At 45.6% G+C, this 25733-nt stretch overlaps 1 protein-coding gene across 1 annotated transcript in view; it reads right to left on the bottom strand.

Moving 5' to 3' along the window:
- Positions 1 to 25733, bottom strand: part of LOC121278030 (dedicator of cytokinesis protein 2-like) — a 1199266-nt gene that overhangs the window by 144960 nt on the left and 1028573 nt on the right. The window contains exon 37 of the mRNA XM_041188048.1: positions 15528 to 15618. Within this exon, the coding sequence (XP_041043982.1) occupies positions 15528 to 15618 (91 nt within the window). The remainder of the gene's footprint in view (positions 1 to 15527; positions 15619 to 25733) is intronic.

The raw sequence follows: 25733 nt of genomic DNA, 5'->3' as shown, positions 1-25733 counted from the left end.
CAAGTGACTGTCTCCCCCACATGCTCGCTGGCAGAATCTAACCTGGAATTGTAAAGGCAGCCTTCTTCAGAAGCAGCGGGCCTTCCAGTTACTGCCTGGAGCTGGCCTCAAAACCAATTTATATAAAACACTTAATTGCAATGGGGCTTTAGTTGATTGTTATTTGGGCACTATTGTGAAGTGCTTCCATCTTCCTACCTTTGAAGCAACTGAAGGCACTAATGCCGAGCGCAATCAGATATCAATTAGAGCAAATGCATTTATTTCATTACAAACTGTTCCCAAGAAATCTGACCCCCCCAGAAAAATTATTTCACAAAGAAACACTTTTAAATTAGTTTTCACTTTACTACATATCCTGAGGGAAATTAAATTCAAATCGTGATGATTAATGTGTAAGGTTGTTCAGTTGTGTTTCCCCCAAAAATTCACCTGTAATCCAATTTATCAGTATTCAACTGAGCTCTGAGGAACTTTGATGAAATATCTGAAGTGAGTTGAAATGATTATTTTTTTTGTTCACCTCATTAATTCTATTCCCTTTGAACAGCTCACTGACAATCGAGGGCTGTTTGAGCAAGCCCATTCCTTGGGAGAGGTTCACAAACAGAACGACAGTTTGACTGAGCTAACATGGCGATGCTACTGCCCAGAATCTGAAGCTTTAGAATCAGAATGCCATGGGTTCAGTGTGGTTAACTCTTAATTGACCTCTGAAAAGGCTGAGCGAGGCACTCAGTTGTATTAAACCGCTACAGAGCAGAAAGGAAGGAGCCTTGCAACCAATGTCACAGACTTCTTCCACCACCATCTTTGGGCATGTCCTGTCCCACCAGCAGAGGTGGCAGCACAGTGGTATACAGTCAAGAGGGAGTGCTCCTGGGAGTCCTCACCATTGACTGCAGACACTGTGAAGTTCCAAGCAAATACGACGATTCAACTGAATGCCTGACAGAGGTACTGGAATTATGTTGAATTTTATTTTTATTCATTCATGGGATGTTGGCTTCGCTGGCTGGGCCAGCATTTATTGCCCATCTCTAGTTACCCATAAGAAGGTGGTGGTGAGCTGCCTCCTTGAATCACTGCAGTCCATGTGGTGTAGGTACACCCACAGTGCTGTTAGGAAGGGAGTCCCAGGATTTTGACTAGCAATAGTGAAGGAACGGCAATATATTTCCAAGTCGGGATGGTGAGTGACTAGGAGGGGAACTTCCAGGTGGTGGTGTTCCCATCTATCTGCTACCCTTGTCCTAGGTGGTAATGGTCATGAGTTTGGAAGGTGCTGTCTAAGGAGCCTTGGCGAATTCCTGCAGTGCATCTTGTAGATGGTACACACTGCTGCCACTGTGTATCGGTGGTGGAGGGAGTGAATGTTTGTGGATGTGGTGCCAATCAAGCGGACTGCTTTGTCCTGGACAGTGTCCAGCTTCTTCAGTGTTGTGAGAGCTGCACTCATCCAGGCAAGTGGGGAGTATTTCATCACACTCCTGACTTGTGCCTTGTAGACTGGCTGACAGGCTTTGGGGAGTTAGGAGGTGAGTTACTAAGCGCACGAGTCCTAGCCTCTGACCTGCTCTTGTAGCCACAGCATTTATATGGCTAGTCCAGTTCAGTTTCTGGTCAATGGTAACCCCCAGGATGTTGATAGTGGGGGATTCAGTGATGGTAATGCCATTGAACATCAAGGGGAGATGGTTGTATTCTCTCTTTTGGAGGTGGTCATTGCCTGGCACTTGTGTGGCGAATGTTACTTGCCACTTGTCAGCCCAAGCCTGGATATTGTCCAGGTCTTGCTGCATTTGGACATGGACTGCTTCAATATCTGAGGGGTCGCGAATGGCACTGAACATTGTGCAATCATCAGCAAACGTCTCCACTTCTGACCTTACGATGGAAGGAAGGTAATTGATGAAGCAGCTGAAGATGGTTGGGCCGAGGACACTACCCTGAGGAACACTTGCGGTAATGTCCTGGAGCTGAGATGACTGACTTCCAACAACCACAACCTTCTAGGTGCATCTGTGACAGGCAGGTTCGTGAGAATCAGATTAAGTATGTTTTATCCTCTTGTTGGTTCTCTCACCATCTGCCACCGATCCAGTGTAGGCGCTATGTCCTTTAGGACTCAGCCAGCTCGGTCAGTAGTGGTGCCACCGAGCCACTCTTGGTAATGGACATTGAAGCCCCCACCCAGAGTACATTGAATGTACTTCATAGAAACAGGCCATTTATCCAATTGGTCTATGCCAATGTTTATACTCCACACAGGCCTGATCCCACCCTGTTTTATCCAATCCCATCAGCATATTCCTTGTTTTCTTTATGTACGTATCTGATTTTTTCTTAAGTACATGGAATCTGGTCACATCAATTACTTCTTGTGATGGCTAGTTTCACATTCTAACCACCTACTGGTAAAGAGGTTTGTTCTGAAGTATTTATTGGATTTGTTAATGACTATCTCACATGAATGGTGTCTAGTTTTGGATTCAATTACAAATGGAAACACCTTTCTACATTTACCCTCTCAAGTCCTTTTATACTCTTAAAGGTTAGATTACCTTCTGTTTCCTAGAGGAAAGTGCCCTGGCTTGTTCAGCTTTTCTTGGTAAGGAAAACTTCTCTGTTCTGGCAGCATTCTCACAAATCAGTTTGCACCTTCACCTAAACCTCCGTATCCTTTTATAGAGTGGCGATCAGAACTGCGCACAGTACTCCAAATCAATGTTTCATGCAAGTTCAACATAACGTCCATGCTTTTCAAACCTATCCATTTGAAGTGAACCCCAGTAGTTTTTTTTAAATAACTCTATTAATTGCATTGCTGCTTTGAGTGATTAATATGTATGTAGCCACTGATCTCTCTTTTCCTCTATCCCATTTAGAAACTTTTTTTTCAAGGACCGTATGATCTCCTTGTTCCTCCTACCTGAAGAAGAGCTTTGCAGGGGTCAAGGGGAAAGGGGAGGGGTGAGTGGTACTAGCTGAGTTACTCTTGCAGAGAAGCATCATGGATATGTTGGGCCAAATGGCCTACCTCTTCATAGTTTCCATTCTTTGACTCTGCCTCACACGTTTGCATATTGATAGCATTTGCCAATCTTTATAGTAGCACTCCAATATTGAGTGCTAAGTTCTCACTGCATTCTGTGTTGCTTTATCCTTTTTGGATTTTGTTTACCAAATGACAACGTGAGGTCTTCCTTGCTTTTGCTCTGTCTTCGCATCAGTACACTGATGTGCACTAAGTTGAGCTGACAGTCTGAAGCGTGAAAAGCAAATTAGAACTGAAAAGGTCAAACCTTAGCTCTCACTGTGACTGACGTGTACAAGAAGCAACGATTAGTTCAACTCGTTCCTTCGATCAAAGCATAAATATAACGTCAAAAGCAAAATCTGTATGAAGAGGCAGGGGATGGGAAGGTGGAAGGTTAAGATGCACAAACTTGCGGTCTCAGCACTTGTCTGACAGGTCGGTCCTTTCTCTCCTCCAGACTTCCTTACTCCTCCTGACTTCCTCCTCTCTCTGTTTTATTCGTGCTGCTATTAGTGCTCCTTTAAGCATAAACACTGGCAGGGACTAGTTGGGCTGGATGGCCTGTTCCTGTGCCCTATATCTTATGTAATCCTATGTAAACGTTCCCCATTTCTTGTTCCTGAGTTAGAAATGTGACATTGTGTACACTTCCCCTGCCCAATCATCAGTGTATGTATGGTAGGATGCCATTGGCCCAGTAATCCAGAGACAGTTCAAATCCCACCATATCTGTTTGCATATTTGAATTTACATAGAATGCACAGCACAGAAACAGCCCAACCAGTCCATTCTGATGCTTATGCTCCACTTGAGCCTCCTCCCACCATTCCTCATCTCCCTCTATCATCATAATCCTCTATTTCTTTCTCCTTTGTGTACTTATCTAGCCTCCCCTTAAGTACATCTATTCGATTCACCTCCAATGCTCCCTGTAGTAGCAAGTATCACATTCTTACCACCCCCTGAGTTAAGAGGTTCCTCTGAATTCCCTACTGGATGCCTTAGTGACTATCTTTTATCGACGAGCCTTTAAAGCTTAGTTGAAAGGATCTAGAAATAAAAGGCATTTGTCTCTAAATGTGGACATATGGCTGTCAGCTTATAGTAAAAACCCAGCTGGTTCGCAAATCTCCTTTAGGGAAGGGCACTTGCCTTCCTTACCCAGGGTCTGGCCTATGTGTGACTCCAGTCCCCAAACCATGGCCTAGATTTTTGCAGAGTCATGGAAACTCTGCACCTTATCCAAAATGGCACTGGGATCCCAGATCCAGAAGCCCCACTCCCATTTCCATCAGATCCTATTTTCACCAGAGTGAGGGCCTTATCCTTAAGATTAAGACTTTTTAGAGTAGATGTAAATGCTCGTAAAGGGTGAATAATATTTATGGAATTGTCCTTTAAATTAAAAAAAAACACAGCCTGCTTGGTCTCTGAGGTGAAAAAAAATGGTCCTAGCAGTTTCAGTAACTGATTGTTGACATAACCCCAAAGGTTATCATTATAGTATTTTCACTGATTTACTTTACTGCTTCCACAAATTGTCATTATCTTAGTTGGGATGTTGGTGGGGGGAAGCACTGTAAATTCACAGCTTGATTGACAGCTCCAAGAGGTTATTAAGGAATTAACTGTCTTTGATGTGGGGTTATTAATACAAATGTTTGTTTCTATAAGGGATTAAGTACTTTATGGGACTTAAATTTATTGAATGGGCTTTTATCAATGAGAGTGCTTTTATATAGTGAAGTGTGTAACAGTTATTCAGAATTTAATTTTATTTCATCTCAGCTTGGCTCCTGAGGTCTGCCCATGGTGGATACAGGTGAGTTAACATGGAGGGTATAAGGGCAAAGGGTGGTGGGTGGCTAGGCATGATTTGATACTAAGTTGGCATGGGGCTAAAGGGGACTATTGGGATGAGTAGGTGGCAAGGTTGGCATGGAGGATATGAGGGGCCTTGGAGATGGGTTGCGGCATGGGTTGGCATAGATATGACATGGCGAGGGGTGGGAGGTGAGGGGGTGTGAGGGTGAAAGCTAGAGGGCCTAATATTCAACCACAAAACTGGGACAAAGTCTTTTAACTGGCCTGCCTCTGAACTGTTCTTTTGACTGGGAGGAGTGAGCCTACCAACCCCCAACCCTGCGCCGGAACCAAGATCCCATTATTGGGGGCACTTTTTCCCAAGGCAGATGCGGTGAGCCAGGAGATTTCCCGACTCTGTGCCTGTGCCTCAGGAGTGAGAACAGGGGCCCTTAACTCTTCACTGCTCTCTGAGGCGACGTAACATTCAGTTGTATCAAACAGCTACAAGACAGAAGGTCCATCAACCCCTTTTCAGGAGTAACTTGGGACAGGCTATTGACCACACTTCAAGAGTGTATAAAGTAAACCTGATTAAAATCACTCACTCTATCCTAGTACTTCAAACCTCAAGGTCATGTTATTTCTGCCAGGTTCTCAATACTGATACTTCACTGATCACATCTTCCTTCCTGCTCCTATTGACACCAGAGATGCATGACAAGCAGAGCTTTATAACTGAGATTTTGTGTTGCTTGTTTACGTTGAGTGTACTGGGCTAATTAAATCTCCTTCAATCCTGTGTACCAGCGAGAGAAGGCACATGGAAAGCAAGGATAGCCAAGAAAGGGCGAAGAAAGGAAAGAAATCTGAGGCAGACTACGCCTATCATTCAAATAAAGAGAAATGGCATAAAATAAGGAAGAGTTTGAAAGGTACTGCAGCTTTTGGTTCTTGAAAATCTCCCTCAAGTTGGCAGGGAGGGGGTGGCACAAAGAGAGTGTCAGGAATTGGGCATTTGACAGAAATTACATCAGCGGGGATGGTCGCTGAATGACAAAACACCAATTATTCTAATATTGCAGGGTCTACAATGTTTTACCGACTACATTTAATTGATTGCAATTTTTTTAAACTCCAGTGTTTCAAATTTGAAGAGGTCTCAATTTCTTTTAAAACACAGAGCAGCGTCAATGCATACAAATCTGAAAGCACCACAGTATACAGTGTTACTGATCTTACAACTGAATGTTGTGATCAGCCTGCCCCATTTTTAATACATAATATTTTGTTCCGAACAATTTTGTTCCATATTGTTTTTCACCTACAAACATACAGGAGCAAGGAAAGACTGCTAAGGCTGATTAATTAGTACCTGTGATTTTTGATTTGCTGAGAAATGTCTATTTCCTGTCTAGTTGGAATGGTCCCATATTTGTGATCAATTTGATTAAATTATTTCAGTGGCAAAGAGAACTCTTTTTAATCACATTTAACAAATTTATATGCTTAATTGAAAGATAAGGAACAGAAGAAAGACAAAGGGTGAGATAGAGAAGGAAAGGGAATGAGAGAGAAAGGGGAGAGAAAGAGGGTGAGAGAATGACAGTGAAGGAGAGAATGAGTTAGAGAGAACAAGAGGGAGGGAGAAAGAGAGAGAGTGAAAGAGGGAGAGTGTAAGAGAGAAGAGAGCGAAAGGGAGTGAGAGTAGGAGAGAGTGAGAGACTGGAGAGAATGAGACAAAAAGTGAGAGGGAGCGTGAGTGAGACAAGGAGAAAATGAGAGAGACAGGGAGCAGGAGAGTGTGAGAGAGTGGGAGGGAGACATTGAGAGAGAAAGAGAGAGAAGGAGAAAGTGTGTGTGTGTGTGTGTGTGTGTGTGTGTGTGTGTGTAAGAGAGAGAGAGGGGGAGAGAGAGACAGCAAGACAGTGCACGTACAAGATGGTAATGAATGTAACAACATAATGCAGAATATTTATTCAAACTGGCTAATTCATACTGATAGACCAGAATGCTGAATTCTCCTGGGACATAAGCACTAGAACATTCACCCTGGCCTGTCAATAAAATTTACCTTCAAATGCTATCAAGCTCCCAATGTTGGGGATAATTAAAAAAGACTGCATGATTTGCTCACTCAGATTTTTAAAAGGAGCAGAATAGGGTTTTTTTTTATGAAGTTGATCATTCCAATTAGACAGCTGGTGAAGATGAAACTTTAGCAGATAATAAATACTTCCTTAGCTCCAGTCTGTCATTTTTGGGGACTTGTATTTGCACCATCCCACTAACCCTATTGTGAACTCAAATCATAAGAACATAAGGTCCCCAGCATCATAGACACCAGTCCTCAGCTAATTTGATTCACTCCATGTGATATCAAGAAACGGCTGAAGGCACCGAGTACTGCAAAGGCTATGGGCCCTGACAATTTTCCGGCAATAGTACTGAAGACTTGTGCTCCAGAACTTGCCACGCCCCTAGCCAAGCTGTTCCAGCACAGCTACAACACTGGCATCTACCCAGCAATGTGGAAAATTGCCCAGGTATGTCCTGTACACAAAAAGCAGGACAAATCCAACCTGGCCAATTACTGCCCCATCAGTCTACTCTCCATCATAGTAAAGCAATGGAAGGGGTTATCAACAGTGCTATCAAGTGGCACTTGCTGACCAATAACCTGCTCACTGATGCCCAGTTTAGGTTCCACCATGGCCATTCAGCTCCTGACCTCATTACAGCCTTGGTTCAAATATGAACAAAAGAACTGAACTCCCAAAGTGGGGTGAGAGTGACTGTCCTTGACATGAAGACTGCATTTGACAGAGTGTGGCATCAAGGAGCCCTAGCAAAACTGGAGTCAATGGGAATCAGGAAGAAAACTCTCCGCTGGTTGGAGTCATACCTAGCACAATAGAAGGTTGTGGTTGTTGGAGGTCAGTCATCTCAGCTCCAGGACATCACTGTAGGAGTTTCTCAGGGTGGTGTCCTCGGCCCAACCATCTTCAGCTGCTTTTTTCAATTACCTTCCTTCCATCATAAGGTCAGAATTGGGGATATCCGCTGATGAATGCACAATGTTCAGCATCATTTGCGACTCCTCAAATACTGAAGCAGTCTATGTCCAAATGCAACAAGACCTGAACAATACCCAGGCTTGGGCTGACAAGTGACAAGTAACATTCGTGCCAGGCAATGACCATTGCCAACAAGAGAGAACGTGACCATCACCCCTTGATGTTCAATGGCATTACCATTGCTGAATCCCTCACTATCAACATCCTGGGGGTTACCATTGACCAGAAACTGAACTGGACTATTCATATAAATACTGTGGCTACAAAAGGTCAGAGGCTAGAAATTGTGTAATGAGTAACTCGACTCCTGACTCCCAAAAGCCTGTCTTCCATCTACAAGGCACTAGTCAGGGGCGTGATGGAATATTCTCCACTTGCCTGGATGAGTGCAGCTCCCACAGCACTCAAGAAGCTTGAAACGTTCAGGACAAAGTACCTGCTTAATTAGCACCACATCCACAAACATTCACTCCCTCCACCACCGACACACAGTGGCAGCAGCGTGTACCACCTACAAGGCGCATTGCAGGAATTCATCAAGGCTCCTTCGACAGCACATTCCAAACCCACGACCACTACCATCTAGAAGGACAAGGGCAGAAGATAGATGGAAACACCAATGCCTGGAAGTTCCCCTCCAAGTCACTCACCATCCTGACTTTTCGCTGTTCCTTCACTGTCGCTGGGTCAAAACCCTGCAATTCCCTTCCTACAGCATTGTGGGTGTACCTACACTACATGGACTGCAGCGGTTCAAGAAGGCAGCTCACCACCACCTTCTCAAGGGCAACTAGGGATGGGCCCAGCCAGCAATGCCCACATCTCATGAATGAATAAAAAAGAAGTCAAATTGGATGTCCTGCAGAATCCCCTATCTACAGTGGGCTTGTCCTAACATTGAAGGCTGACAAGCATATGTTATATCCTGTAAGTTTAAAGGTAAGTTATCTCTATCTTGCCATCCTTTAAATCTCTTTAAGACTTTTGCCAAAAGAGCCACTTCCTTCCAAAGCTTTGCAGATGCCTCAGTTGATCTGGTCACCAGACAATGTTAGCCTCAGGGCAACGCCAGACCGAGTTTTTCCAGGATAAGTGGAACTGAGGGCAACCTGAACAGTGAACAAAGAGAACGATATTCGTGGGATTGGACAGTACACACACAGTGTGTTAAAACACTAGCCTTTCACCCCTTTGATGGGAATTCAAATCCATCCCAGATAGCTGAGACAAAACACTGTTGTCTAGCAGACATAAAATGAGCTTGGCAGTTTCAATCCCGTTCCTCGTAACCAAGAGCCACAGGGATAAAAGGCAATCTCATTTCCAGGAACTACCATAAGGCCTCTTCTGAGGCCTGAGCTCTAGATTATTTTCAGAACAGAGTCATTGCAGCTCTACCTTAACTTGGTTACACATAACCTGGAAATGATTGATGCTCTTACTCAAGTGGAGGTCATTGATTCACCAGTACTAAAGTAACTCATTTTATTGAGCACAAAATTCATGACAAGAGTAATAAAATGAGACCAACTCCATTATGAATAGAAGGAAATTAGCATGAGAGGAGTTTCTCCCAAATGGGCCCCATTAAACCTGCTCTAGATAAAAAGCAAAATGAGGTGCTTGATGGTAGAACCATATAAGCCAGAAATCCACTTGATCGGCCAGGTATCCATTAGCTTAACCATCCATTCCATGTTATAGTGTCGTTGCGGTGTGTACTATCCAGAAGGTGAACTGCAGCAACTCACTAAGTCTTCTTTGACGGCACTTTGCAAAACTGCAATATTAACTACCTCCAGGATAATGGGCAGCAAGTGCCCCTCCAAGTCTCGCATCAAAGTGATTTGGACATATATTGCCATTTTCTTCATCAATTTTGGGTCAAAATCTCAGAATTTCACATCTAACAGCACTATAGAGATGTTAATAGAAAATTGACGGCAGCATTTCAGGAGGGCAGCTCACCACCATCTTTTTGAGGTGTGACTAAAGGGAAGGGCAATAAATTGCCAGTGATGCCCACATACAGAGAACAATTAAGAAGGGTACCTAGTTTGTGCCAGATGGGGAACCTGCAAGACATGTATTGTGCTGGTGGTGGGGGGTCTGGAGAAGTCAGCCAGGGTCCCCACCTCCGCTTGCAATCTTGCTGAAAAGTTCATGTATATAGATGTCTGAGAACAGGATTAATGTCAGCTGTAATGATCCCTCTCCCCACAACCAGGTAACAACATCTGCCATGGTTCAGTGGGTAGTGGTTGTGGGTTCAATTGCCACTCCAAAGACTTGAATGCAAAATCTAGGCTGATGCTCCACGGCAGCACTGACTATGTATTGCGCTGATAGAGGTGCCATCCTTCAGATGAGACATTAAATTGAGCTTCTCAGATAGGTGTACATAAAAGGTGCCTTAGCAATATTCGAAGAAGAGAATGAGAGTTTTCTCTGGTGTGCTGGCAAATATTTATCCCTCAGTCACCCCCTAAAAAGAGATAATCTGATCATTTAACACATTGCTGTTTGTGGAAGCTTGCCCTGCACAAACTGGCTGCTGCATTTCTACAGTGACTACTCTTCAAATCTTTTTCATTGATTGTGAAGTGCTTTGGAAAGTCTTTAGGCTGGGGAAGGGGCTGTATAAATGCAAGATGTGGCGTTTGCTGAGGACTTGGACTCAGACTATCTAGACTTGGACTTGAAGAATGGGAGCTGCAAGTGAATGACCAGAGGGTTTGCCCATCACCCGATGCCTCCCGGCACGAGTCAGCACCTTTAGGGGGTAAGGGACGGGGTGGATCTGGGTCATAAAAGGCAACAAAAATACAAAACTCAATTCTATTTGCCAGCTACAGGCCTGAAAGTGTTAAACCTCTTTATGAAAGTAGTCTTGGAAAGATAGAAATTCAACATATTTCCATGAAGGTAACCTCTTGGCCCCTGCAGTTCTAGTTGCAATTCCAAATAATTAACATAGTGATTGTATTCATTGATCTGAAGGAGAAGGAGAGTGGGCCAGTAATCACCCTTGACTAGCAGCCTAGCTGATCAAAAGCCTCTCCTTATTTGGCTCTCAGCTCTCTTGTAACCTTTCAAAATTCAGCACCTAACACAATGTGCACAATTTTGTCCATTTTTTCTCCTAATCAATAAAAGAGAAGGTGCTTCTGATTTACAGATGCAGAGTTTGCTACACCTTTCAATGAAGCTCTGGTAATCGGAACCTTCGCTGCCATGGAGGACACTCTGCAACTTTGCGTGGGTTATCGGATTCTCAGCTAAATAAAATTATGTATGGTGCAGGAGAGGCCATTGATGTCTATCTGACTGGCTCAAGGTTCAACCATTAACATATTGTACATTATCTCGTTTACCCTGTCAGATGATTCTTTCATCAGAAAGCTATCAGCCCCCTCCTTTTAATCTGGTGACTCTATCCAACGCCACTCTGGCTGTCAACAACACCAACTTACATTTATCAAGCACCTTTAAAGTAGAAAAATGTCCCAAGGATCTGCACAGAAGCATTATCAGGCAAAAATTGACATTGAGCCAAAGAAGGAGACATTAGGCAAGGTGGTCACGAACTTAGTCAGGAAGATAGGTCTTAAGTGCCTTAAAAGGAGGAAGGTGTGGAGAGATTCAGAGGTTTAGCAGGGAACCCCAGTGCTTTTTTCCCTGGATGGCTGAAGGCATGGGCTGCCAATTGTGGGACAAAGTAAAACGGGGATTGCAGAAGAGGGCAGAATTGGAGGAGCGCTGAGTTCTGAGAGAGTTGTAGGGCTGGATGAGGTCTCAGTGATACGGGGAAGAGGTTGCTGCAGCTACGGAGGGATTTAAATCCAAGGAAGGTAATTTTAAATTTGAGGCACTGTTTAACGAGGATTATCACACTCAAAAAATCTTGCTCAGTTGGTAACATGCTCTCCTCCAAATCAGAAGGCTGTGGATTCAAGCCAGACATACAATCCATGCTGATGCTTCAGCGAATGAAACACTAAATCAAGATACTGCCTTTTCAGGTGGATGTGACTGGAATTCTTTAGTCTCTTTGAGGATGGATAGGAGGTAGAGGGCTGGCAAAATAGTGAGCGAAAGACATCGGGGTGGGGGCGTTGTGGTGGGGGGGTGCCCGATGTTTCCTGCTGCCATACCATTTTGCCAGTGGTGGTAAAGTTTGGGCACCTGCCGGGATGTCAGTTGAACCAAGTAAGTGGCCAAATACTGGCAAAAGCCAACCCAATGGTTCAACAAAGAGCAGAAAAGACAATGGGTGGAATTTTGTACTCCCACCAGCAGCGGGAATCATGGCAGGTCATGACACTTAGTTTGGCAGGAGGCAAAACAAATATGTTCCCCGATGGCAGAATAAACAGTCGGGATAAACACGGGGCAGGGTCAGGGTGGGCGTAGGGGTTGGAACGGGTGTCGGCTCTGAGGGGAGGAAAGACATGTGGAGATGGATTGTGATAGGGCCCAGGGTAACAGAGGGAGGTTCAAGGGTGACAGAGGGGAGAGAAATGGTGATATTGGGTGGGTCTATGGTGATGGGGGGAAGTTTGGGGTGACAGGGGGAGAGTCGAAGATGGTGGTGCGAGTCTGCAAGGTGGCACCCGCTAGTTTTCCAAACTGACCTTGACCCTGCAGTTAGACAGTCAGTGAGATCCCTCGACATCAGGGGAGGGTCTTTTCAGGTGGGTGGGATTCAAGGTGGGCACGACTAAAGGGACCCCCTAACAGAGGCAACTGTATGTCAACTATGCTCAGTTGTGTTCTCCTCTCTGTGGTGAACTCCACATTGCAGCAGGTTTGTTCCGGACACATGGGTCTCAGAACATCGAGATCCCAGAAAGGTGTGGAGCTGTCGTTGCCATTGGCTGCAGTCAGAGGCAGGGATGAAGCGAGAGAGGGAGGTGGAATGCTTTCAAGGGGCTCGGCTGGGGGACAGCAGCCAACTTACAACTCCAAACCTCCATCTGCCCAGGGGAATGGTCTCGGCTGACAAGGGATCATGCGGTTGGTCTTTCTATGCTGTCATGGCTATAGTTTGTCTATAGAGTTTCGACGGCAATGGGGACAAGCAGAAAAGTGTTTGCATGGGTTTGCAAATGTTTGCACATGGCTCAGCGCACTGGTCAAAGAGCAATGTCTCCATAAGCAATCATGTATGAACAGGGAAACACCCATCCCTGGTCCACCAGGGTGTCCTATACCTGGAAAGGATAGGGTGGGGGTGCCACGTCTAGTCAGAGGCCAGGTGAAGGGCTTAGCACTGGCTTGCTGGCTTTGAGATGGAGGGAAACCTGCAAAGGACATGCTCACTTAATGTATCGCTACAATTCATTTGCACATCCACTGAGGCGTTGATGACGCAGGCTGCAGGCAAACCTGCCTTAGTAACGGCTCTCATCTGGATGAGGAGAAGGGGGACCAATCGTTGGTTCCCACTGGGCCAGGAGGAGCAAGGTCCTGAGCAGCAAGAGGCAGTGGGGCCTCTATAAGGTTGAGGCTGGCGAACATGGGTCACTGCAGTGTCGAGCATTGGCCTAGCCATGGGGGCATCGTCGGCGGTATTTTTATTTCGAGATGAGGGAAAGGCAATACCATAGGCACCCCTGTATGCCCTGGGATGTAACTGCTCACATCTGCCAGCTTCTCCAATATGAGTGGTGGCCGCAAGGGCTCTGGAGGAGTAGTGCAGAGCCCCCTGGCTTGCAGTGAGTGAATGTCTGTCTGGGTGCCCTTTAAACATGGCACCCGGACCTTCGACCCCATGAAGGGTCCTGCCCACCCCGGCCCACGAGATTCACTGAGCTCCCCGGCCGAATGCATAATTAGTGAGCTGAAAAGCGGAGGATCAGCCGGCCCGCGGGAATCGCACCAACTTTCCCGTCTGCCCGCCACCGGACTGAGTGTCCAGGATGGAAAATTCCGCCCCGCTTTTCCAGACTTGAGGGAGATACAACAAGAAGGGGAATGAGTCGATGAGAAATTTTAAAAATGGAGCTTTAACTGCAGGCGACAATGACGCTGACGCGAGGGGGTCATGGGGACACAAGTGGAAGTATGCAAATTACTGATGTTAAATATTAAATTTGACTATAAACATTATTCTGAAATAACTTAGGATCAGCAATTTCTGAAAAGTCCATTTAGATCAGGCCTCAGAAGGAAATTCTTCGCAAAATGGGTGAGGGATGGTAGGATTGACCCTCTGGGCAGCAGTAGAGATTCAGGGACCCAGGGTTTCTCGAAATGCATTTGGACGCTCGGCTGGAGCTCCGAAGAGCCAGCGCCAAATGGCCTCGCGTCGTTTTGTACCATTCTACAATTCCACGATCCCGCTTCAGTTCCTTTGGTTCCCCCGAATCGCACTCCGGATTAGCCGACACCGTTCCACTTCTTGATGCCCGGGCACTCAGAGCGGACAGGCGCGCTGCTCCACCCTGGATTACCAGCCCCAGGGCAAGTCGACGCGTCACTTCCACGGAGCAGCAGTCAGGGTCGGATTGCCTCTCCCCTCCCAATTGCTTACCTGGGAAGGAAGCTGCTCCTTCTCTCACCCGACCTTCCGGCTCAGGCCAGGTGAGGGCAGCGGGTTCCCGAGGCCTTGTGCCAAGGGCAGGAGAGTCGGGGGGGTAAGGAAGCCCGCCACCACCACCCCCCCCCCCCCCCCCCACCCTTTTTTACGGCACTAGCTGCTGTAAAGCGGGTGAGTTTAAAGGTCCTGTCGCTTTTGAGAAGGCACAAGGTAAGTTTTCCAGGTAAGAGGAGAGGCTTGGGGGTGGTGGGAGGGTGGGCAGGAGTTAGTTGGTGGGGGGGGGGGCTGGAGGTTAGTCAGGGGGCTGGGGGGGTTTAGTTGGGGAATGGGGGGTTGTGGGGGGGGTGTGTATTGTTTAGTCCGTGAATCTGGTGCTGGCGGGGTAGTCAGGGGATGGGGGTGTAGTTGAGGGGTGGGGGTGGGGGTGTAGTCAGGGGCCTAGTCACAGGGGGTATAGTCGGGGGGGGGTGGTGGTGAGGGGTAGTCTAGGGGTGGGGACGGCAGTCAGTGGGTCCCACTGGGCGGGGGTCAGGGGTGTTGGGTGAGTTCCGTGGAGGGTTGAGGCATAGTCTGGTGGTCTGGTTGGGGTCCGGAGAATGGGGGAAGTCCTTTGATGGCCAGGAGCAGTAGGGTGTCCCTTGGTGGGGGTTTGGGGGGCATAGCTGCGGGGGTCCCGTGTGAAGTGGGGGGGGGATGTCTTGTGGGGTTTTGGGGGGAAGGGGGTCTGGTGGGGGATCGGGAGGGGCTAGTTGGGGGTGGGTGGGAGGTTAGCTGGGGGGCTGGGGTGGTGTCCTGTTGGGTGTTGGGGAAGGTCACTACAATCATTACCCAGAACCATCCGAAATTTGTGATTTAAATCGCACTTTCGGATGGTTCCCGTTGGAGAGCAATTGTCCAACGGGCACTTGAACTTCCTGGGCAATTGCTGTGCAATCCTTACACAGGGACTTCATGGAGGGGGTGGATTCCCCAGCGCATCTTTGAAGCACCTCCCAGGTACAAGTCCCCAGAGCTCGGAAGTTACAGGCCTCCAACATGTTCAGCTTAGAAATGCTTTGGTTGTTACCTTCAGCAGCTTTGCATGCAGGAGCAGAGTATAGGCTGCCTCAGTGAAATTCTCATAGGAGATATGCAAATCCCGAAGTTTATACAGGTACCTGGGAGAGAGCGAGGGAAAAGGAAAAAAAAAAACTGATCAGATGCTTACACTGGCTAAGAAAAAAAGACTTCCATTCATACAGCACTTTTCCTGAAATCAGAACACCTCTAAGCACTCAGCAGGTCTGACAGCATCTGTGGAGAGAGAAACAGAGTTAACGTTTCGAGTCCGTATGACCCTTCTTCAGAGCATGTCAGCCTGTCCCTGCCCCACGAAACTCTAGAAAAAAATCCACAGACACTGTCAGACCTGCTGAATTTCCCCAGCATTTTCTGTTTTTGCATTAGATTTCCAGCATTCGCAGTATTTTGCTTTTATCTCTAAGCACTTTACAGCCAGTGAAGTTCTTTTGAAGTGCAGTGACTGTTGTAGTGTAGAAAATGAGAGAGCCAATTTGTGCACAGCAAACTCCCACAAGCAGCAATGTGATGCGGACCGGGAAATCTGTGTTTAGTGATGTTGGTTGAGAGATAAATATTGATCAGGACAGTGGAGTAGACTCTCCTGCTCTTCTTCGAAACAGTGCTGCAGGATTTTTTTTTTACATCCACCTGAGAGAGCAGACAAGACTTTGGTCTAATATCACATTGGAAAGACAGCAGTTCTGACACTGCAGTACTCCCTCAGCACTGCACTGGGAGATTCAGCCTAAAGTCCCTGGAGTAGGGTTTGAACCCATGACCTTTTAATGATGGGAGAGGTTGCTATCCGTTGAGCCATGATTAGCACAGTTAAGTGGTAGCAATGTAATGTTTTGGTCGAATAAATATCTAACGAAAATCAGCAATACTTTTTAGGAATAAATAAATGCTTAACAACATTTATTCAATAATTAATTCCACCTCCTGCTCCCTCACCACATCCCTTCTCTCTGCAGAAGCACATCTAACTGTATTTTCTGTAGGTGCCATTTTGTGAGGCAAGGCTTGGAGAGTGGGTCATTCCTTGCCTCTGCCTAGCCAAAGAACACTTTATGACAACTGTCCTAAAACTGCCCTTCACAATTCTAAAATATACCCTCGTGTCTTGCCCTGCTGTCCAGGGGTACCTTATTACCTCCTCTACTTTAAATATCCCTCTGAGATGTCTCACCTTAAACCTGGAAATGTTCGCCCTCTAAGCTCGTCCTGAGGACTAGCCACTGCACTGTGGTACCAATGCCCATGGACCTGTGTCCTATTATGAGCTGACTGTATTCAGGAGATGACAGAGAACAGTAACAAAAGAAGCCGGTGTTCTGTGATGACAGAGCCTCCTGTTTATCATTAATATTGTAGTGGTGTCACCGCAAGCATCAATTCAGTAATATAATCAAACACATGAGAGACAGTAATTGTAGGATGTCCTTGGTAAATGCCCGTGGGTTCTCATTAACATCATAAAATCCTTTAGATGGCACAATATGAATTCTAATTCACTGACAACGCATAAGTTTCTGCCAGTGACCTGCCGTAGTCAGCAAGCAAAATCAAAGAGTGACCTTCCCCCGTTAATTGTTTGTTCTGACAGTCAACATGAGTAATCAGTCAATTTTGTGTTAGCAGATGTTTAACACAATTGGTGTTACTAATGAAATTAAAACCACAGTGATGTTCAGTTTGATGAAGAGCACGGCTTCAGGGGATCAGCATCATCTTGCACTAACTGAAGGCAACTACTTGCTTCTGAGGGAACTTTCTCTCCCAGGACGGGTACGATTCAAGAACTTTACCCACCTTTAGGAATAGAAAAAGGCAACTAGGCCCAATAAACCTTTTGTTTTCCCCTATGAGGGAAAGGGATTGTCAACTCACTCCTGTTGTTTTAGATGTGTCAGTTATGGCTGTGTGGTAGCGCTTTTGCCCCTGAGTCAGAAGGTTTGTAGATTCAAGCCCTATGAAAGGATCACATAATTTAAGTTGGTACTGCAGTGTAGTTCTGAGGAAGTGCCATACGTTTGCAGATGCTATCTTTTGGCTGGAATTTGAAATAAAGCCCCATTTTCTCAGGCGGTTATAAAAGATCCAATGGAACTATTTTGAAGAAGAGCAAAAGTGTTCTCTCTGATGTCCTGGCCAAAATTTACCAACCAACTTCAATCAAAAAAAGAGGTTAACTGGTGGCTATCATATTGCAGTTTGCGAGAACTTGCTGTGTATAAGTTGGCTGCTACATTCCACACATGACAACAGTGACTATACTTCCATAGACTGTAAATTGCTTCCGGGCATTATGGTAATGCATTTTATTGGCTGTTGTTAAGCGACAATTCTTTGGATGTTGGTATCTCGGCAGAGGTGGACATTCTTCATCTATGAGTCACAAGTGTTGGAAAGTCATTTTACCATAGTGGGAGATTATTGTGGCGCTGGGGGGGGGTGGGTGGGTGGGGAGGGGGTGCGGGTGGTGGACGAGTGCCGAGGTGGATCATGTCCTCGCTCAACACAATCTGCGGTGGATAGTTTGTTATATTTAATTATTTTATCAGTGTTTTCAGGACTGGGCGCTTGTCACCTTAGATGATTGTGAGGGGGGGATCTTGACTTTGTGCAATTGTGTTAAATGGATAGAGTTGGAAAGCAGGTCGGCAGCGCTCTATCACCCACTTTACACTATTGTAATGTAATTGGAGTGTCAGCTTAGATTTTAGTGCTCAAGTCCTGGAGTGGAACTGGAATCCACAACCTTCTGACTCAGGAGGAAGAGCCACAGCTTATGTTTAGCACCTTAAACCTATTCCACCATTCAATTAGATGATGGCTGATTTCTGCCTTAACTCCATCTCTCTCTGCTTTGGTTCCATGAGCCTTAACGCCCTTGCCTAACAAAAAAATCTATTGCTCTCATTTTCGTAAATTTCTGTTGACCCCCAGCCTCAAATGCTTCCTTGAGACAGAAAAATCCAGATTTCCACCACTCAGTGTGTAAGGAATTACTTCCTGCCATCACTCAGCTCCCATATCTAATTATATCTAATTAGCTACAAAAACAAAAATACCTGGAAAAACTCAGCAGGTCTGGCAGCATCTGTGGATAGGAGCACAGCTAACGTTTCTAGTCCGAATGACCCTTCAACAGTTTTTCCAGGTATTTTTGTTTTTGTTTTGGATTTCCAGCATCCGCAGTTTTTTGTTTATTTCTAATTAAATCATGGCTATCTGTACCTCAGCTCTATTCACCAACCTTGTTGTTGCACATCCCTGGGCACCTTAAAGGTTTTCAAAATTTCAATTGACACAATATCCACAGATTCTTCTCCGTTCCACCTCTGAGGCTTGAACCTCTGAGGCACCTCTGTGTCTTTTTTTAAAGAGTTTTGGGGACAATCATCATCTCTAGCTATTACTGGACTGAATAGTTGACACTAGAAATAGGGTGTGAGATGAGGAGAACCTTTTTTTATTTGCAGTGATTTGTTACAATTTGGAATGTACTGCCAGGAAGGGTGGTAGAAGCAGATTTAATGGCAACATTCAAAAAGGAAATGGATATAAACTTGAAGGGGAAACATTTGCAGGGCTATGCGGGCAGCGGGAGTGGGACTAATGGGTAGCTCTTTCAAAGAACTGGTACAGGCATAATGGCTTGTGTGGACACTTCCTGGGCAATCAGGAAAGGTCTTGCGATGAGGAAGTAAAGTCCCGACCTGTAACTTGCCCAGAAAGAAAACCTGCGCTCAGCTGTTTGCCTCAATTCTATGTGGCATACTGCCCTCAGCAGAAAGGAGATGAGTACCATAGTGCCAACAATTCTGTAATATAAATACAGAATAGGCGGGTGAGAACATGTTCTTGGCAATCTGCTCTGCAGTAACAAGGGCTGTTGAAGATCAATAAAACAAAAGAGGCTTCACTCACTCTGCCGGGCCTGTTATCTTATTAAAGGCCACTTCCAGTAAATGGCTGAAGAGTTATAGACTTAATTGAGCATCTTGTTGAAGTCCCACTCTAGAGACTTGAGCACCAGGCCGACACTCCCAATGCATTACTGGGGGACTGTGGCACCATTAGAGATTTATTCATTCATTGGGGTGAATTCATTCATTTCATTTCTTTTGAATGAAACAATGGCTACACTTTATTGCCTGCAAAATGCTTTGGTATGTGAATTGTAAATTATTTATTTCTGGGGTTCTTTACAATTAGTTTGCTGCTATATATGGTCCTTCGATTGGCTGATACCCTCATTGATCTGAAGCCTGCCCATTTATAAAGCAAGACAGGTTAAAAACATCACTAGCAATGATGCAGGGAAGCATCATTAATTTCCTCACATCAGCCCTGAAAGGTCTAGCCCCAAATTTTAATGTTATGCCCCCTTATTCTGGGCTCCCCCACCAGAGGAAATTGTTTCTCCCGATCTACCTTTTAATCACCTTAAAACAGCTCAATTAAGGTAAACCCTCTATCTTCTGTACTCAAGGGAATAACAAGCCCCGTTTCTGCTACCTGCTGCAGGAACAATTCCCTGCCATGTCAAGAGACCATGACACCGGTCCTTAGAGTCCAACAGTACCAAAATGAATTATTGTTGGATGGGGAGTTCAAAGCACGTGATCTCACAAAATAGCAGCCTGCAGCATCCCTACATTTTTCCCATTGCCAATGCTGTGTCTTTGGCTCTGCAAGAAAATTCATCTCCTGAGGTGGTAATATATGTTGTCAGAGGCTCCAATTAGGTTATCATACTGTTTTAACCTGGAGCATGACCAGGAGCAGCTTCACTACTCACTGCCCACTGCCATACATGCCAGGAGTTGAATTGTGGGCCAGAAGAGGCCAAGTTAAGTTAGCTTTCATTTTCTTTTTGAACTTTCTTGTGGGCCAGGCGGGTACCCAAATGAAAACTTGAGAGTCCCTACTCCTGAATTTCCATTTCCCCAGTTGCTGTTCCCTCTGGACACCCCTTTCATGTCAACACTTGCCTGACTGCCATCAACTGTGGTTCCCCTGGTGACACCCTCATGGCCCCTGAATCCCTGCTTGCACTCCTCTCCTCCCTGATTCCTCCCTCGCCATTGCCCCTCCCCCTTCCCCACCCCCACCTCTCTCCTCCTAAGCTCCTTCTAACAACGGGCCCCGGAGCCCACCCCACCCTATCCCACCCCTCCCTCTGTCTCTACTTGCTTCCTTGAAAGAAACTTCTAAGGCGCAATGCGGGATGGGCAACAAATGCTGGCCTTGCCAGAGATGTTTACATTGGATCGAATTAATAATAAAAAGTGGATTGCCTTCAGTTGAGATGAGGGGCGGAGGATATTAGATTACTGAAATGTAACACACGTAAATCCCCAGAGTGGTTCATGCATGAGGCACTAGAATGAGAGTCTAGATGTAGATATTAAAAAATAAATCAAAATTGTAAATTTTCACAGGCCATCTGGTGCTGTAGGCGCAGGCACTGTCTCATTATCTTCTGCCAGTACAGCTTGCCAATACTCTCCACTGATTGGAAAATGACAAAATACTTCGCACAAGGGCTGCACTGTCCTCCTCGCTAACTCCAGATAGCCAGCTAGCTGAATTCTCAATCCCAACTCTACAGACGGGGATACGAGATTCCCTGCACCACCAAATGGCAAAGGTTTGCTGCCTCTTTTCAGGAAAAAGTGAAGGGAACATATCCGAAGCAGAGAATGATATGAGGCTAAGGGCAGAGAGTGCAGCAGTCTGATTAGGTTTGTACACGCTTTGCCAGATCGCTGGAGAATATGTGATAAGCTGAACGGCCTCCGTCTCTGCCATTGCCACATTTTCTTTAATGTTCATTCTCGGGCATCATTGGCAAAGCTGTTAATGCCCATTCTTAGCTGCCCCTTGAGAAGGCAGTGATGAGCCGCCTTCTTGAGCTCCTACAGTCCATGTGGTGTAGATACACCCATGCAGCTGTGAAAGTTTCAGGATTTTGACCCACGCGCCTGCTGCCTTTATTTTTCTAGGCGGTAGTTGAGGGTTTGGGAAGTTCTGTCAATGGAGCCTTGGCAAGTTGCTGCAGTGCATCTTGCGGATGGTACACACTGCTACCACTGTGTGGTAGAGGGAGTAAATGTTGAAGATGATGGATGGGGTGCCAATCAAGCGGGCTGCTTTGCCCTGGACAGTGTTGAGCTTCTTGAGTGTAATTGGAGCTGCACTTATCCAGGCAAGTGGAGAGTATTCCATCACACTCCTGACTTGTGCTTTGCAGGTGGGAGAGAAGATTCATGGAGCCAAAAGGTGAGAAAACGTTTCTTCAGGTCATTGGACATTCCCACTTATGCCCTCATTTCGAGTGAACCTATATGACTGAATATTTAGATAAACAATAGCAGGAACAAGGCATTGCAGTAGAATATATCATGGGGGTGAATTTTACAGCGGGGACGCATATTGCTTTCCCCACTAATAGAAAAGTCGGCCGGCAGCTCGCTGATATTAAAAAGGGTGGTCACGCAGTGAAAATAGGCTGGGGACGGTCTTAACAGGGTGAGAGTGGGACTTCCACTCCTCAGACACAGGAAGTCTCACCCTTGAGAGCCATCAGTCAATCTGAAAGACAGGCAGCTGAGTAGTCCCAGCCACATCAGCAGCAAATAGTGGATGCTGCTGGGACTACAAGGGAGACCCAAGAAGAGGATCATGGAGGCTAGACTGAAAGGTAAGTCCAGGGCTTTGGTTCAAGGAGGGATTGGGGACCCTAATGGGGAAGGGAGGGGAGTGGAGGGGTCAGGTTTGATAGGCTAGAAGTGTTGGGTCAAAGAGGGATACCATCTTTGGGAGGAGGTGCCTCCAATGGGCACTTCCTTCCCACCTTTGACCCCGAGATGGGAGAGTTGCAGGATGTTCATTATCCAGCAGAAGTGGATATAGGCCCTTAAATGGCCTTTAATTGGCTAATTAAATGCGACAATAGGTCTGAGGGCAGGCAAATGTCTTATCTGCTCCCTGTATTACGGGGAACAGCTTGCAGGAAGGCTGTGGGCTAGCCTTTTTAGTCTACGTGACCTCTGCCTTCATATACACTGGTGTGGTCCATAAAACCCTCCCCATGTGCGACTATAGGATTTCTCCTCTCTTTAAAAACATAACAACACTATCAAGACGACATTCAACCTTTGAACAAATGAAGTGTTCCATATGGATGGCAGTACACAATTATCACATCGAGAACATATATTCCCTTACAACTATCAATTTAATGAAAATGTAGAAAGAAATATACTTATTTTCATGTGCCTCCATGGCCCCATTCCTCTGCTACCTTCTTCAGCACTGAAACACTAGGCCCAACCATCTTCAGCTGTTTCATCAAAGACCTTCCTTCCATCATATAGTCAGAAGTGCGGATGTTCGCTGATGATTGCATCATTCGCTACTCCACAGATACTGAAGCAGTCTATTGCAATTGATAGTTGTAAGGGACTTTACATTCTCAATGTGATAATTGGGTACTGTCCATCCATATAGAGTACTTCATTTGGAGTCATACCTAACACAAAGGAAGATGGTTGTGGTTGTTGGAGGTCAGTCATCATAGCTCCAGGACATTGCTGCAGGAGTTCCGCAGGGCAGTGTTTAGGCCCAACCATCTTCAGCTGCTTCATCAATGACCTTCCTTCCATCATAAGGTCAGAAGTGAGGATGTTTGCTGATGATTGCACAATGTTCAACACCATTCATGACTCCTGAGATACTGAAGCACTCTATGTCCATATGCAGCAAGACCTGGATAATATCCAGGCTTGGGCTGACAAGTGGCAAGTGACATTCATGCTACACAAGTGTCAGACAATGACCATCTCCAACAAGAGAGAATCCAAACATTGCTCCTTGACATTCAATGGCATTAGCATCACTGAATCACAGACTATCACCATCCTGGAGGGTTATCAATAACTAGAAACTGAACTGGACAAGCCATATAAATACTGTGGCTACAAGAGGTCAGAGGCTAGGAATTGTGCGACGAGTAACTCACCTCCTGATTCCCCAAACCCTGTCCACCATCTACAAGGCACAAGTCAGTAGTGTGATGGAATACTCCCCACTTGCCTGGATGAGTGCAACTCCCACAACACTCAAGAAGCTGGGCACCATCCAGGACAAAGCAATCTGCTTGATTGGCACCTCATCCACAATCATTCAGTCCTCCCATCACCGACGCACAGTAGCAGCAGTGTGTGCCATCTACAAGATGCACTGCAGGAATTCACCAAGGCTCCTTAGGCAGAACCTTCCAAACCCATGACCACTACCAGCAGCAGATAGATGGGAACACCACCACCTAGAAATTCCCCTCCAAGTCACACACCATCCTGACTTGGAAATATATTGCCGTTCCTTCACTGTCACTGGGTCAAAATCCTAGAACTCCCTTCCTAACAGCACCATGGGTGTACCTACATCACATGGATTGCAGCGTTTCAAGAAGGCAGCTCATGAAATTCAGTTGTATAATGATCACTTTTTCCCAGAGTATCTTTTGCAATGAGATTTCTATTTAACCTTAGTTAACCAGGAATGAAGATTCAGGAAAGACTGAGTATGCTTTCGTCTAGAAAAGAAAAGACTGAGGCAAGTCCTGATAGGGATCTTTGAAATTGATAAGAGTAAATGTGGAAAAAAATGTTGCCAGTTGCATTGGAGTCCTCAGTTAATGATCATAAATACAAGACAGTCACTAATAAATAAATGGTGAACAAAATTGAGGCTCATGTAATAGGAATGTCAGTGACAGCTTGACTAATGAAAAAAAGGCTTAAGGAAGAGGACGGTGAATCATGGTGAACAGTTATTTATCAGACTGGAGACCATAAGACATAGGAGCAGAAATTAGGCCATTAAGCCCATCGAGTCTGCTCCGCCATTCAATCATGGCTGATAAATTTCTTAACCCCATTCTCCCGCCTTCTCCCCGTAACCTTTGATCCCCTTACCAATCAAGAACCTATCTATCTTGATCTTAAGTTCACTCAATGACCTGGCCTCCACAGCCTTCTGTGGCAATGAATTCCATAGATTCACCACTCTCTGGCTAAAGAACTTTCTCCTCAACTCTGTTCTAAAAGGTCTTCCCTTTACTCTGAGGCTGTGCCCTCGGGTCCTAGTCTCTCCTACTAATGGAAACATCTTCCCCACATCCACTCTGTCCAGGCCTTTCAGTATTCTGTAAGGAAGGTGGTAGACAGGTGCAGTACTAGGACCACTGTTTTTTTGGTACACATAAATGTGTATTTCTGAAAAAAGATATTTTGTGGAAGCTTTTTGTCTTGAACCCATCATGAATCACCAATTGAACCAATCGCAAGAATACCAATGTCAGGGGAAGCAACAACTTTACACTGTATGAGAAGAGAATGCCGATTGGTTGGCAAGTGGACTTTGATTGGTAGAGGCATTGCCATGGAGAATGGTGACTGACAGGTAACTGACAAATTGTTTGAAATTTAAACCAGGTAGCTTGACTCTTATTGGTCAACGTATTGCCCTGAGCAATAAACGAACAAATGGATATCATTTATTTTGTTTGGCTGAAACAGGCTCAATGTGTGTACATGTCCTTTCAGTCTGCAAAGACCAGAGCCAAAATATGTAGCTTGCAGTACATGTAAGTGTGCCACACAGCAAGCCCAACTGAGAATCTTAAATTGGTTGTCAACTAAATTTTTAGCACACCATTGTGTGAATCAGTATTCATAAATACTGATCCATGCAATGGTGTGCTAAAAATCAAACTGACAACCAATTTAAGATTGTCACTCAGGTTCACAGTATGATGTGAATCAACATTCATTGAACTTATGAATTCGGCAAGTCATGCAGTTGAGTTCAGCTTTAACGACACCATGTAAGCCAAAAAGATGGTGTTGCCATAGGATCCCCTCTAGGCCCAGCTCTCGCAAACATCTTTGCTGGGTTCCATGAGAATACTGATTCACGAACTTGTGGTGGGTCTAGATCACCATAATGTACTGCTGCAGTGCAATTATCTACGCTTCCTTAAGGGGACATTGGTGAATAGCTTAGCAATGTCACATGAGCATATGGACACAGTAATGTTATCGATATGCAAGTCCTGAATGGTCTTTGCAAATGTGAAGGAATGGGATCCCCTCTAGGCCCAGCTCTCACAAACATCTTTGTTTGGTTCCATGAG

Source organism: Carcharodon carcharias, chromosome 1 (assembly GCF_017639515.1).
Source record: "Carcharodon carcharias isolate sCarCar2 chromosome 1, sCarCar2.pri, whole genome shotgun sequence".
NCBI classification, from domain to species: Eukaryota; Metazoa; Chordata; class Chondrichthyes; order Lamniformes; family Lamnidae; genus Carcharodon; species Carcharodon carcharias.
The sequence above is the reverse complement of the archived record's forward strand: the minus strand, read 5'-3'. Positions and strand labels throughout refer to the sequence as shown.